Raw genomic sequence first — 12,358 nt, forward strand, 5'->3', positions numbered from 1 at the left:
CAAGGCTGCAATTTTGAGGGCCAACAGCACCTACACCCAATCCCTTACCCACAAGGCCAAGATAAGGGAAGGAAAAAGATTAGCGAGCCCTCTGCTTAACCAAAAAAATAAAAAGAACAACCTCCCTAGAAGTTTATGGAGAAGCTAAATAATAAAATAAATAGAGGAATCCTAGAACATTTTTCTAAGCTTAAAAATAAAATAAAAGGAGGAATCCAAGGACCTTTTGTTTTTACCTAGAGAGAGATTTGACCCTGGGACCAGGGGGTAACCCCCATAGCCTTAGACCTCCCTGCTCAACTAGATGAGCTAGTGCCTTTCGGTAAGAATCCAAGAACCTTGCTACACCATTATAAACAAGTGTGGCCAAAGTTTAATTTATTGTATATTTACATATACTATTAGAGCATAATTCTTTATTATTATATAATATCAATTAATTAATAATTATTTGGATGGATTTTTTTAAATTATATTATTACATTTAATTTTATAATTTAATTATACTATATATTATTATATAATTATATTAATTTTTATAATTTTAATTAATCATGTGGCATTTATTTACTTCATGACTTTAGTTCTAGCCTTGAGTAAAAACCAAGAGATTAAGATAGACAAATGTTTCAACTCAAACATAAATAAGTTAGGTGACAAAGAGTAGATCTTATCACCAAGATGACTTGATAAAAATGATTACAACAAAACATAATTATGTCAAAATACGAACAATAGTAACTATTACCAACAATATTAAATAGTAATTTTATAATAAAAAATTATTGATTAAAGTTAATGTAACATATTTTATTCAATAAGATATTCAAATGAAATGTCACCCAAAAAAAAAAGTCATACAATTAATATTGCTTAAATGGAGAACACCAGGCAAATACAAATATACAAGTTCTTAAAAGCCAACAATTTACTATAAAAATGTTCAGAAGGAAATCTTGTATGATGCCTCAAGATTATTTCTAAACTAACTTCCTAAATGCTATCATATTTACTGAAAAGCCCACTGATTTTCACGCATGACTTCTGCCTCCTCTTCAGGAGTGAAGTCAGTCTTTATGTCAAAGATCTTGCGGATCTCTTCTAGTGTCTTTCCATTGATCATGTTAGCCACAGTTTGACACAAAAAGTCCAGAAGTTTCTTTATATTTAGATAGTTTGCAGCCTGAACGCAACATAGAAATGTTCATTAGAAGTCATACTTATCACTTTATATCTATACTGAAAATAGATTTTGTATAATCATATTAACAAATATCCTCTTTCAAATGATTTAACAATTAAATATATCAATATGTAAGAGAACTCCAGACAAAGGTTTCCATCTAAAATGGGGACTAAACATATATCTACATTTCTTCCTCACCCTCTTTTAGAAATCAGGTTTCTTAGCCAGTGTTCAAGTGCCTTAATATTAACAAACCAGTCAAGAATCTACTGAAGAAATCTACATCACAAAAAAAGGTATCTATGTGTGTCTTATTCAGATAAGCTTCTTTAGGTAAGAATTTAATATATGTTGGACAACTTTAAAGTAATATGTTTAAATTTTTTTGAGAACCAATTGAATTACTTTATATTTTCTGAAAATTTTTCAACATGGAGGTTAATATATTCTGTGAAACTTTATACAAGATTTTCAAAAAATATGGAAAATCTTTTCTAGAAAGGCACTGAATCTGAAGCCTATAAAATAAAATAAAAATCAAAGCACACAAAATATAAAGCCTAGAAGACAAATGAGGCTAGACAAAAATATAAACCCTAAAAGTATTCAACATTTCATCCCTAAATCCTACCAACATTTCATCCCTCAAATCCTACCAATGAATAAATTTCAAAGCTGTGTAGTATAGACTAACAAAATTGTTTCATTTTATCAAGAATAATAGAATTTAGTTTTAAACCATGACAACATCAAGGAAATCTAAAAGCCTAAAAACCAAATGTTAACAAAAATTATGCTTCAAATTCATATAGACTAGGGGAAACAACCTAGTAATCTAGGAAAATAATGGAACTGTGGTGTTGGGTGCGTCTAGGGTTTCAGATGCTGTAAAATCTAGGGAGGAAGATGGTGGACATTTTGATGATGTTGAGCTAGATAGAAGGAGGGTCTCTCCTATGCGTACCCATTGTTGAGTCATTGTTTGTTGCTAAAAATTATGGGTGGATTCAACTGCAAAGTGGGGTACTTGGTTGTGGTTTCCTTCTAAGCCCTTTGGGGATGACATTTTCTACAGTATGCCTTTTTATGAAGAGGGATCCAGTTTGGTCATTGGCGGTTTTAGCTCAAGACTATGAAGTGTTTCCCTTTTGTGGCTGCTATGTTTGTGAGCTTAGAACTTTTGATTCATGCCTGTCCATGTTGCATCCTAGAATGTTGTGTTGGGAAACCTCACTCTACCTTTGTAGTGGTTGGCTTGAGATTTTTTGGTGTTCCCCTGGAACAGTGGGGATCTATCCTTGAAGTTATTTCTTCTTTTGGGAAGTCTAGTTTTTGCCCCATCTTTCTTCATCTAGGGGAGTTCTACTTCTGGGTTTACCAGTTTTGTTGGCTCTTTTGTGATTTAGTATTCGAAAGTCATTGATATCTTCACTCTACCTCCTTATCAAGCTTTGGTGCATCTTTCATGATGCATATTGACCAGTTTCTAAAGTGAGCTCTATTTTTTGGTTTTCATATTAGTTACCAAGTGGCTGTTGTTAGTATTGAGATGAACTCTCATCTTTGGTTTCAAAGGAACCTTCAGTTGGTGTTTTGGTTTGAGGACTAGTTCATGTTGTTGTACATTATGCATAGTGCACAACTCTTATTGAGGTGTAGATATCGTCTATTAAGGTGGTGATATATTCTAAGAATGTTGCTAATAGTTGGTTGAACAACAATCCTTTTTTGTTTAGGGCCCTGAAGGTGGATTGGTTTTAGAAGAGGGTTTTCTTGGGGTTTCTTTTCCTCCTCATTATAACTATTGAGGTGGGTTTCCTTGTTCTTAAAATGGAAGGAAACTATACCAGAAGTGTTGGTTCTTCTAAGCTTTGTTTGTGGATTTGAAGTGTTCCTCCAAAGTGGATGTGGAGTTTGTTAGTTGAGTCCTCTGCAATCAAGATTGACTCCTATAGAGGTGATGTTGATTCATGTGTTTTTGGTGGCAGAGGCTAGTTTTATTAAAAGGGTATGGAACCTCTATGGCCACTAGAGGTAGTGTGGACGTTTGGGAGTTTTCTCTCCCCCAACATTAAATTCATGACCCCCCCCCGATTGCCATTGAGAACCCATTTTTAGGTGGGAAGGGAGTTTGTAGGGGGACTGGAGATTTTTTAGACAATTGACTTGAATTGGTGGTTTTGTTGGCTATGTACCTTTAGCTATAAGGGTGTAAGAAGAATTGGGCTTTTTGAATATGAGTCTGTCTCTCCCACTTAGTTTTTTTTTTCTCCTATAATAGGGTGGTTGATGTTAGTTTTAAAGGGCTCACTTGGGTCCTTTGTTCTTATTTTTGGGTTGAGATTGCAACTAGCATGAGGGCTTGTCTCATGCTGGTCCTTAACAATGTGGACTATGGTTTGTGAATTTTTTGCATTCAGACCTTTGTTTTTGATAGAGGTAGACCTTAGTTGATGTCTCTATGCATGTCTTGCACTGGTGTTGTAAATTTCTTGTTTAACAGTTTCTAGTGTGCTTTGTTTGTACCTTGGGTCAACACCCTCTTACTGCTTTTCAAATTCAAAAAAAAGAAATGAAAAAAATGAACACCTATTGATGTCCATGGTGATTTGTTCTGACATGTTTATGTCCATGTAGCAGAGCTTTTTTGGACCCTAATTAGAAAGGAAAGGTAACTCTTAACATGACACATTGTCGACTCGTTTCCCCTATCTGAATCTAAATCATGCATAATATTTCTTAAAAACCGTAACCTCCTCACGCAAACCTCATAACATAAAAATATTCTATTTTGTTTCTAAAACCCTAAAACTATAGATCTCACAAAATGTAGAGAGGAACCCCATAAAGTGACACTGAAAATCGCACATACCGTCATAAGGTCATAAAGTGTAGGCTGATCCATCTTCGCGAACTCCTGATCCCACTTCTTAACATCCTCCTCCGAAATCGCTCTATTGGCGGCTTCCACATGATAATTACAGTATTCGGTAACCTTGGCCAAGGTTTTACTAGTTATGTTTAGCAAGGGGATGATGTTGTCGACGCCTGTATCTTCAATCATGTTTTTTATTGTTTCAGACTCAGATGCAACCGCCTCATCGACCTCAAAAATCTCATCGTCTGAGCTCCTCAATCGCACTGTGCCTTCCTGCGCCATGCCTGCTGGGGATTGCTAACAAGGAAATTGAAACGGACGAAAATCGAACGAAAATCCAAGGATAAGAATGTCTAGCCAATTGCTCACGGAATATTTGGCTACAGCTAACCCCTATATTAATTTATATGCGAGTGGGATGGGGTTTTCTCGTTTTCATAAAAATATCATTGAGAGCCAGGTGGCAGATTTTGGGCCGTCTAAGTACTGTATTTTCTTATAAAACCTCCCAATTATATTTGGGAAACTATTTTAATTAGCACTCAGCTAAGTTGAAGATGAAATGTACGGTTGATCAAAATTCAAAGACTTCAAATACAACTGCTTTGGAGAATTTGGAGTAAAAAGTTTTTAAACTTTTTTTTTTTTTTGTTGTTGTTTAGTGCATTTTAGATCTTAGCCAGCTAGTTTTAGTTATACGTCTGTTTTGGTTGGTGTTTTTTCATATTTAAATTTATTTTTTCTTTCGTCTGGTGGACTATACTTGTGTCTTTCTTTCATTGGTGACTATTTTTTTTTTAATTTGACCTATTTTCTTCATTGTTCACGTAGTAGTTGAACTCCTATTTAATTATGTTATATTAAATTAAATTTTCATAATGATTACAAATATCTTGTTAATTTCTAGGTATAAAGATAATACAAAGACATATATAAATTTGTAAATTGAAAAATTTACTCAATATTAATTTTATAAGAATCGTTATTTATATATTTTTAGCATTAAAATATATATTAAAATATTTTCTTAAGATTAATAACATTACATATAATTATTATATGATAATATTGATAAATTAATAATGTTGATCAAATTTGGATGCAAAGCTTGAACATGGATAGGAGATTTCCAATCACAACATTTTGAAAATTCGAAAATTTGCATTACCAAAGAAGGTCGGTGTTGACATCTCTTATCCCAACAATGTGCTTATTCACTCAATTGCTCTCTTGTCTCTTTCCCCAAGGAAGGGTCCAATAGAGGAGAGGTCTTTAAAAATAGACAGGGTGGACACTAAGATTTATGAATATCAAAAAGTGATTTGCCCCATGATATTTTTAGTATATCATTATTTTATTACTATCATAATTAAATTTTTAATTGTATAATATGCTATTTTATAATTTATATCTTTCTAATATTTTTAGAAGGATAAATTTAGTTTTAAAAGAAAATTAATGAAAAAATATTGATATGTGGTTTTTTTTTTTCACTAAAAGCCTCCTTCCAATATTTGCATGCTTTAATTAAGAAGGCTAAAAAATTATCATGGGACCTCCCACTCCACCGAATTCGAGCTCAAGCCGCTTCCTTGGGACCCCTACCTAAGAGTGGTCGAAAGGAACATTTTCCTTATGTAGTCGCCATTTTTTTGTAAAGGACATGGTCTAATATGAACACTAAAAGCTTGGGCTCCTAGGGCCTCCTTCACTCTAAATGCAAACATCAATTCCTAGCACAAATTGAAGGGTTATAGACACCCCACAATTTTGTATCCAATAAATATTTTTGGAAAGATAATATTTGGGATGAAAGAAAATTAATGGGCTTTCCCTAAGAGAAAGAAATGATTTTTGAAATGGCCTTCGAAAGAAATTTAGTACTAGCTATATATATTATATATTATATATTATATAATGTATAGAAAGAAAGTTGAGAGATATCAAGACTTTAATTTTAAATTATAATTTTATTGAAACTAAATTAAAGCCTCCATATCACTACACTTTCTTTCTATATATTGTATAATATATATAGCTAGTAGCATCTAAATGGGAACATCCAACGAATCAAATTAAAGTTTTGGTTTCTGTCTAAATTATATTTAGAATTTAATTTTGTATAGCATTAAATATAGAACCAGTCTTAAGTTTTTTGATTAAATTACTAATTTAATCTATGGGTTAGGCTCAATCTGGTATAGTATTCAATTGAAGATACAGTTAATCCTTAATTCAGTTTAGTGGATAGTTTTTATTTAATTAAGTTTAGGGAAATGTTTTGATTTTATTTTAAGGTTGCACCATCATATTGTTTATGGCTACTATTCAATTTTGTTTATCCTTTCTCTCCCTATATATATATAACTTCCATACATCTCTCTCCCATAAATAAATCTTCAATCTCACTCCCTCTCAAATCTCGCCATTTATTCCCCACCTCTTTCTCTCTCTCATGCCCTACTTACTCTCTTTCTATCTCTATCTAACATCTTTAAGTATTTCTCTCCAACCATCACTTCCCTTTAATTACCACCTCTCTTTACATCCCTCTCTTTTTAGCCGTCCCTATTTACTCTCATTCTCTTTATGTCAACCTCATGTCTCTCATCCTCTTCCACTTCTCTTATTCCCATTTCATGAATTATTCATTTATGCCCCCTAAAAATCTCTTTCTCCTGATGGCCATATTTTTCTACCTCATGTCAATCACTACCCCTTCCATACTATCTCTTACACACACACACACACACACACACACACACACACACACCAATATCTTTGTCTATTGTAATCCCTAATTATTTTCACCCTAAAACTCTATCTCATCTCTCTGTACCCCTCTCCCCATTCTTGCCCTACTTAGACCATAATTCAAATTAATTACCATCAATCTCTCTTCCACTAGAAATTCCCTACCACTCTATATTAATTTTTTTTTTCTCTACGTCATCTCTTTCCTTCTCTCCCTCTAAATATCACTTTCCTATAATTACAATCTCTCTCTATCACTCTCTATGTTCTATCTCTCCTTGATTACTCTTTTTTCAATCTCTCTTGTCCATTTTTGAACTATATCATCCCCTTCTTTATCCTTTTTGTATACCTCATGTATCTCATTCTCTTCCACTTCTATCCCACACATGCCTCAAGATAATTATTTTTTCTTTCACTCATATGTCTCCTCATAATTACCATGTATCTATCACACATGTCCCACATAATTACAATCTCTCTCTATCCCCCATATTTGTCCCCTGTAATTACCATCTATCTCTCTCTCTCTCTCCCCCCCCACCCCCTTGCCTTAGACCATCTCTCCATAGATCATTTAGGATTAACCCCCCCTAACTCTCTTCATTCATATTTAGTCCTATCTCTAACTCAAGTCTCTCAACTTGACGCCCCTTTAAATGTCTAATACATGCCTATTTCATGACTAAAACCCTTTCTCAATATATTTCTATCCTAAGTCCTAATCATTCTCTTTCTTAAGCAATATCTCATTTCTCTTCATGTTCTCTTTTACTCATAGCTTCACATATTACTTTCACATTTCTCTCTCACATAAGTAAAATTTTAATTTCTCCCCTCTCTCTCTCTCTCTCTCTCTCTCTCTCTCTCTCTCTCTCTCTCTCTCTCTCTCCCCCATTCCCTAAATTTTCCATATTATCTAATATTTATCGTCATGTCTCTCATCCTTGTCCACTTAAATTTCCCATATTTCCCCTTATAACTATCAATCAACTCCATAATATGTGATGTTATAACTATCAATGAACTCCTTGATTCATCCCCCCCCCCCCCCCCCCCCCCCTCTCTCTCTCTCTCTCTCTCTCTCTCTCTCTCTCTCTCTCTCTCCCTCTCTCGCCCCCTCCCCCCCCCCCCCCCCCCCCTTAACTATTATTATTTTCTATACCATCTCTATCATCTCCCCTTTCACTATTAATTACCATGTGTCCCTACTTTGTGTCGCTAACCCCTATCTCTTTTCCCAATAACATCTTTATCTATTTTGATCCTTAATATTTTTCTATCCCATCATGTTGGATATACGTCTTCTCTATGCATCATCTCTCCATCCCCCTTATCTCTCAACTTATCCCTATCTCTATTTTTTCTATCCTAATACATAATTATCCTCTCTTTCAAGATCTATCTCTTTTCTCTCCCTATTCCCTTTTACTATTAGCCTTGTCTCTATCTCTTACACCTCCATTGCTCCCTCCTTGTCTTTCTATATCTTCTCACTAATTACCTTCTATTTCTACATCACATCTCTCTCCCCCCCACCCTCACTTATGCACTCCCATCCATCTTTGTCCACCTAAGTGCACACACACACTCTCTCTCTCTCTCTCTCTCTCTCTCTCTCTCTCTCTCTCTCTCTCTCTCTCTCTCTCTCTCTCTCTCTCTCTCTCTCTCTCACACACACACACACACACACACACACACACACACACACACACACACACACACACATTGTCATTCTTGAGATCTATCGCATCTCTCCACCTCCCCATCCTCTCTCTTCATCTCATCTCTTCCCCCTACCTCTTATCCCTCTTCTCGCTTTCCACCCACTTTCACCATCTTTTCCCCTCAATTATTATCTATCTTTACCTCATATCTTTTGGATTATTATTATTATTTTTTAAAAGTTACCATTCATATTGTCTTATATTTTAGTTAGGTTTGTAGTAATGATTCAAATTATTATATCATTTAGTTATTTTTAGAATTCACATTTAAGTTTATTTATTAATAGCCTTTTTGGAGCAGTGTTTTGTGATTAGGTTTAAATTTGGTATAATGTTCAATTAGACTTAAGATTAAAGTTTACTTAAGTGTTTAAATTTATTTTAGTGCTCCTATTATGGTTATATTTGGTGTAAATTAAAATTAAATTAAATTAATTATTAGAGTTTATTTTTAGATTTTTTTTTGGATTATATTAGATTCCAAGAAAGGACATTTAGCATTCACTTTTATTTAGTCTTCATTTTCAATAGTATTTAAGATGATACTTAATTTCATATAATGTGAAATAAGGTTTTGTTTGATATACTTTGTATAGTTATGTATGTTTATGATGTCCACAATGTTTCTTTAATCCAAATGTATTCTCTCCTAAACCTTCACGACCTCATGCAAGATATTCAGACCATTAGGTGTGAACCCCCCCACCCCCGCCCCCACCTACTTCACCTTGTACATAGCATGCAAGGTGTTGTACACTCTATTGAGAATTTAAATAGTGAGATTGATAGCTTTAGACTATGGAGGAAAAACATGTGCGCCTTCTATTTAGATGGCCTATCTTATAAAGAGATCCATCAGGTGAAATTATAAAAAAGGACGTTTAAAAATATATTTTATAAACCCAAAGATAGGACTTGAGATAAGTGATCAGAAGTCTCACATATCTATTAGTTGGTACACACATCCTCATAAATGACAACACTTTTGGGAGCTGCGGTGGATGGTATTTGACCATGAAACACATGCTAATCATGAGATCTCCATGTACTTCCTTAAGAAACTATGGGCTAAGTTTGAATTGGGTTTTAAACCCAATTATTTTAATATTAGAGAATTTTAAGAGGGTGGTGGAGGGATCCCTTAGGATAGGCCTAGGAGTTAGGATAAACCACGGACAAAAATAAAAACTACATGCAAATATAACCAATAACAAAAATAATAGAACACACAGAAATGAACACAAGGCACCAAGATTTAACGTGGTTCACCCAATCCCTGGGCTACGTCCACCAAACAGCAAGTCTGATCTTATTACAATCCAGTGATTACAACCTAATTACAATCCGTAATCCCTTACAGCTCAATACCGCCGCAAGAATCAATTTCGTATCACCACATATCAAAAATACCCAACCCTAAGCCCTTTTTATACAAGTATTAAACCGCTTCAGGGTTATAACATGTCGGCCATATGTCGGCCATAATATGTCGGCTACCATGTCGATGTCGGCTACTTCCAAAAAAAATTTTTTTCAGGGCGATGCCCCGAACCCCACTATTTATGAAGTATGTACAGTACTTTCCTGATCAGTCACCACAATCTAACAATCTCCCACTTTGGGACTGATCAGGCTCCACACTAAAAAACAATCTCCCACTTGGAGACTGATCCTGTAGCAATACAACTACCGCATGGGGCTCCCACTGGATCAAACCACCCTGGACTCTGCTGTTCTTTTATTCACATTTAGTCTAAAAGACCAACTGAAGCTGAAGAGGAGTTCAGCTTCTCCCTTGTGACAACCTTTGTCAACATATCTGCTGGATTTTCATTGGTATGTATCTTCTCCAGCTTTAACTGTCCATCCTCCAAAACTGACCGAATGAAATGGTACCGCAACTGTATGTGTTTGGTCTTAGAATGCAGAGCTGAATTCTTAGCAAGATGAATGGCACTCTGACTATCTGTGAACAAAAAATTATCCTTCTGAGGATGTCCCAATTCTTCCAAGAAGAACTGAAGCCATATCATCTCTTTGGCGGCCTCTGTAGCAGCAACATACTCTGCCTCTGTAGTGGAGAGAGCATTAATCTTCTGTAGCCTAGAAACCCAGCTCACGGCTGCCCCACCAACAGTAAAGACATAACCTGTAGTACTCCGCCTGGTATCAATATCCCCAGCCAAATCTGAGTCAACATAGCCCTGTAAATCAGTAGTAGAGCCCCCAAAGTGTAAACACTTATTGGATGTTCCTCTCAAATATCTGAGAATCCACTTGACAGCATTCCAATGCTCAAAACCTGGATGACTCATATACCTGCTAACGACTCCCACTGCATGTGCAATATCTGGCCTAGTGCATACCATAGCATACATCAAACTTCCTATAGCTGAAGCATAGGGTACCTTGGACATCTTATCCTCCTCTTCCTGTGTCTTGGGACACATCTCCTTAGTCAATTTCAAATGACCAGGTAAAGGTGTGCTGACAGCTTTAGCATTCTCCATAGAGAAACGGTGCAACACCTTCTCAACATAATCAGCTTGAGATAGCGTCAATGTTCTGTTCTTCCTATCTCTGCAAATCTTCATACCAAGGATTTGTTTTGCTGCCCCCAAATCCTTCATAGCAAATGCATGTGCTAATTGGCGTTTCAGCCCCTTAATATGATCCATGTTAGACCCAGCTATAAGCATATCATCAACATATAAACATAAAATAATGTAGCTATCATCATCCAACCTCTTAAAATAAACACAGTAATCTGAATGACACCTATTATATCCATGCTCATGCATAAAACTGTCAAATTTCAGATACCATTGCCGAGGTGCTTGCTTCAGGCCATATAAACTTTTCTTCAATTTGCACACTAAGTTCTCCTTACCTTTGACCTCAAAACCCTGTGGCTGAGCCATATATATTTCTTCATCCAAATCACCATGAAGAAAGGCTGTTTTAACATCCATCTGCTCTAAATGCAAATCTTCAGTAGCCACAAGACTTAAAACAGTACGAATAGAAGTCATTTTAACAACAGGAGAAAATATTTCATCAAAATCAATTCCTTTTTTCTGTGCAAATCCTTTTACAACTAACCTGGCCTTAAATCTTTTCTTACCTCCTTCCTCTTCTTTCAACCTGTAAACCCATTTATTCTGTAAAACCTTTTTACCTGCAGGCAACTTGTACAAATCCCATGTCTTATTTTTCAGCAAAGAGTCCATTTCATCTTTCATTGCAGACTCCCACTGAATCTTAGTATCCACCTGCACAGCTTCATCATAACTTTCAGGTTCACCAGCATCAGTAAGTAAAATAGAATACAAAGAGGGAGAAAACCTTTGTGGAGGTCTAATTGGCCTTGTTGACCGTCTAACATTCACTGGTGTATGTGGTATTTGTTGTTGCGGTTGTTGTACATCATGAGGAATGGCTGGAACATCAGCTTTTGGAGTATCATCCAGCACTACATAATCATCTTCTTTCTTCTCATGTTGCTGCAACAGATCTTTGTACAACACTTTTTCATTGAATATGACATCCCGGCTTCTTATAATTTTATGATTTTCAAAATCCCAAAGCCTATAACCAAATTCATTAATGCCATATCCAACAAAGACACATTTCTTTGATTTAGCTTCTAGCTTGGTTCTATTTTCAGAGTCTATATGAGAAAAAGCTTCACAACCGAAGGTCTTGAGAAAAGAATAACTCACCTTCTTACCAGTCCATGCTTCCTCTGGAATACCACAGCCCAAAGGAGTAGAGGGACCTCTATTAATCAAATATACTACAGTATTGACAGCC

At 35.4% G+C, this 12,358-nt stretch overlaps 1 protein-coding gene across 3 annotated transcripts; it reads right to left on the bottom strand.

Annotated features, from left to right (window-relative positions):
- Positions 1-1,009: 1,009 nt before the first annotated feature.
- LOC149555463 (SKP1-like protein 1A) lies at positions 1,010-12,092 on the bottom strand. Of its 3 annotated transcripts, none has more exons than XM_089833639.1 (3): positions 12,071-12,092; positions 4,059-4,327; positions 1,010-1,183 (listed from the first exon to the last, which is right to left on the bottom strand). In XM_089833639.1, the coding sequence occupies exons 1-3, from the start codon at positions 12,090-12,092 to the stop codon at positions 1,010-1,012; spliced, it is 465 nt and encodes a 154-aa protein (XP_089689765.1). The 3 variants fall into 3 exon arrangements, with proteins under 3 accessions (XP_089689765.1, XP_089689764.1, XP_089689766.1); XM_089833638.1 differs by lacking the exon at positions 12,071-12,092 and adding an exon at positions 5,691-5,712; XM_089833640.1 differs by lacking the exon at positions 12,071-12,092 and having other exon boundaries at positions 4,059-4,346.
- Between the last annotated feature and the right edge of the window lie 266 nt (positions 12,093-12,358).

The sequence above is a fragment of the Cupressus sempervirens genome, chromosome 5, assembly GCF_028749045.1.
Source record: "Cupressus sempervirens isolate cs-2001-9-10 chromosome 5, ASM2874904v1, whole genome shotgun sequence".
In the NCBI taxonomy this organism is placed as follows: Eukaryota; Viridiplantae; Streptophyta; class Pinopsida; order Cupressales; family Cupressaceae; genus Cupressus; species Cupressus sempervirens.

Bases quoted from the DNA above. Each gene is read 5' to 3' on its own strand.
- LOC149555463 (XM_089833639.1), bottom strand. From the start codon at position 12,092: ATGTCATATTCAATGAAAAAGT. The intron at 4,328-12,070 runs GTTGTACAAAGA...AGGAAGGCACAG, and splicing joins GTCATATTCAATGAAAAAGT to TGCGATTGAGGAGCTCAGAC. The intron at 1,184-4,058 runs GTATGTGCGATT...TGTTGCGTTCAG, and splicing joins CACTTTATGACCTTATGACG to GCTGCAAACTATCTAAATAT.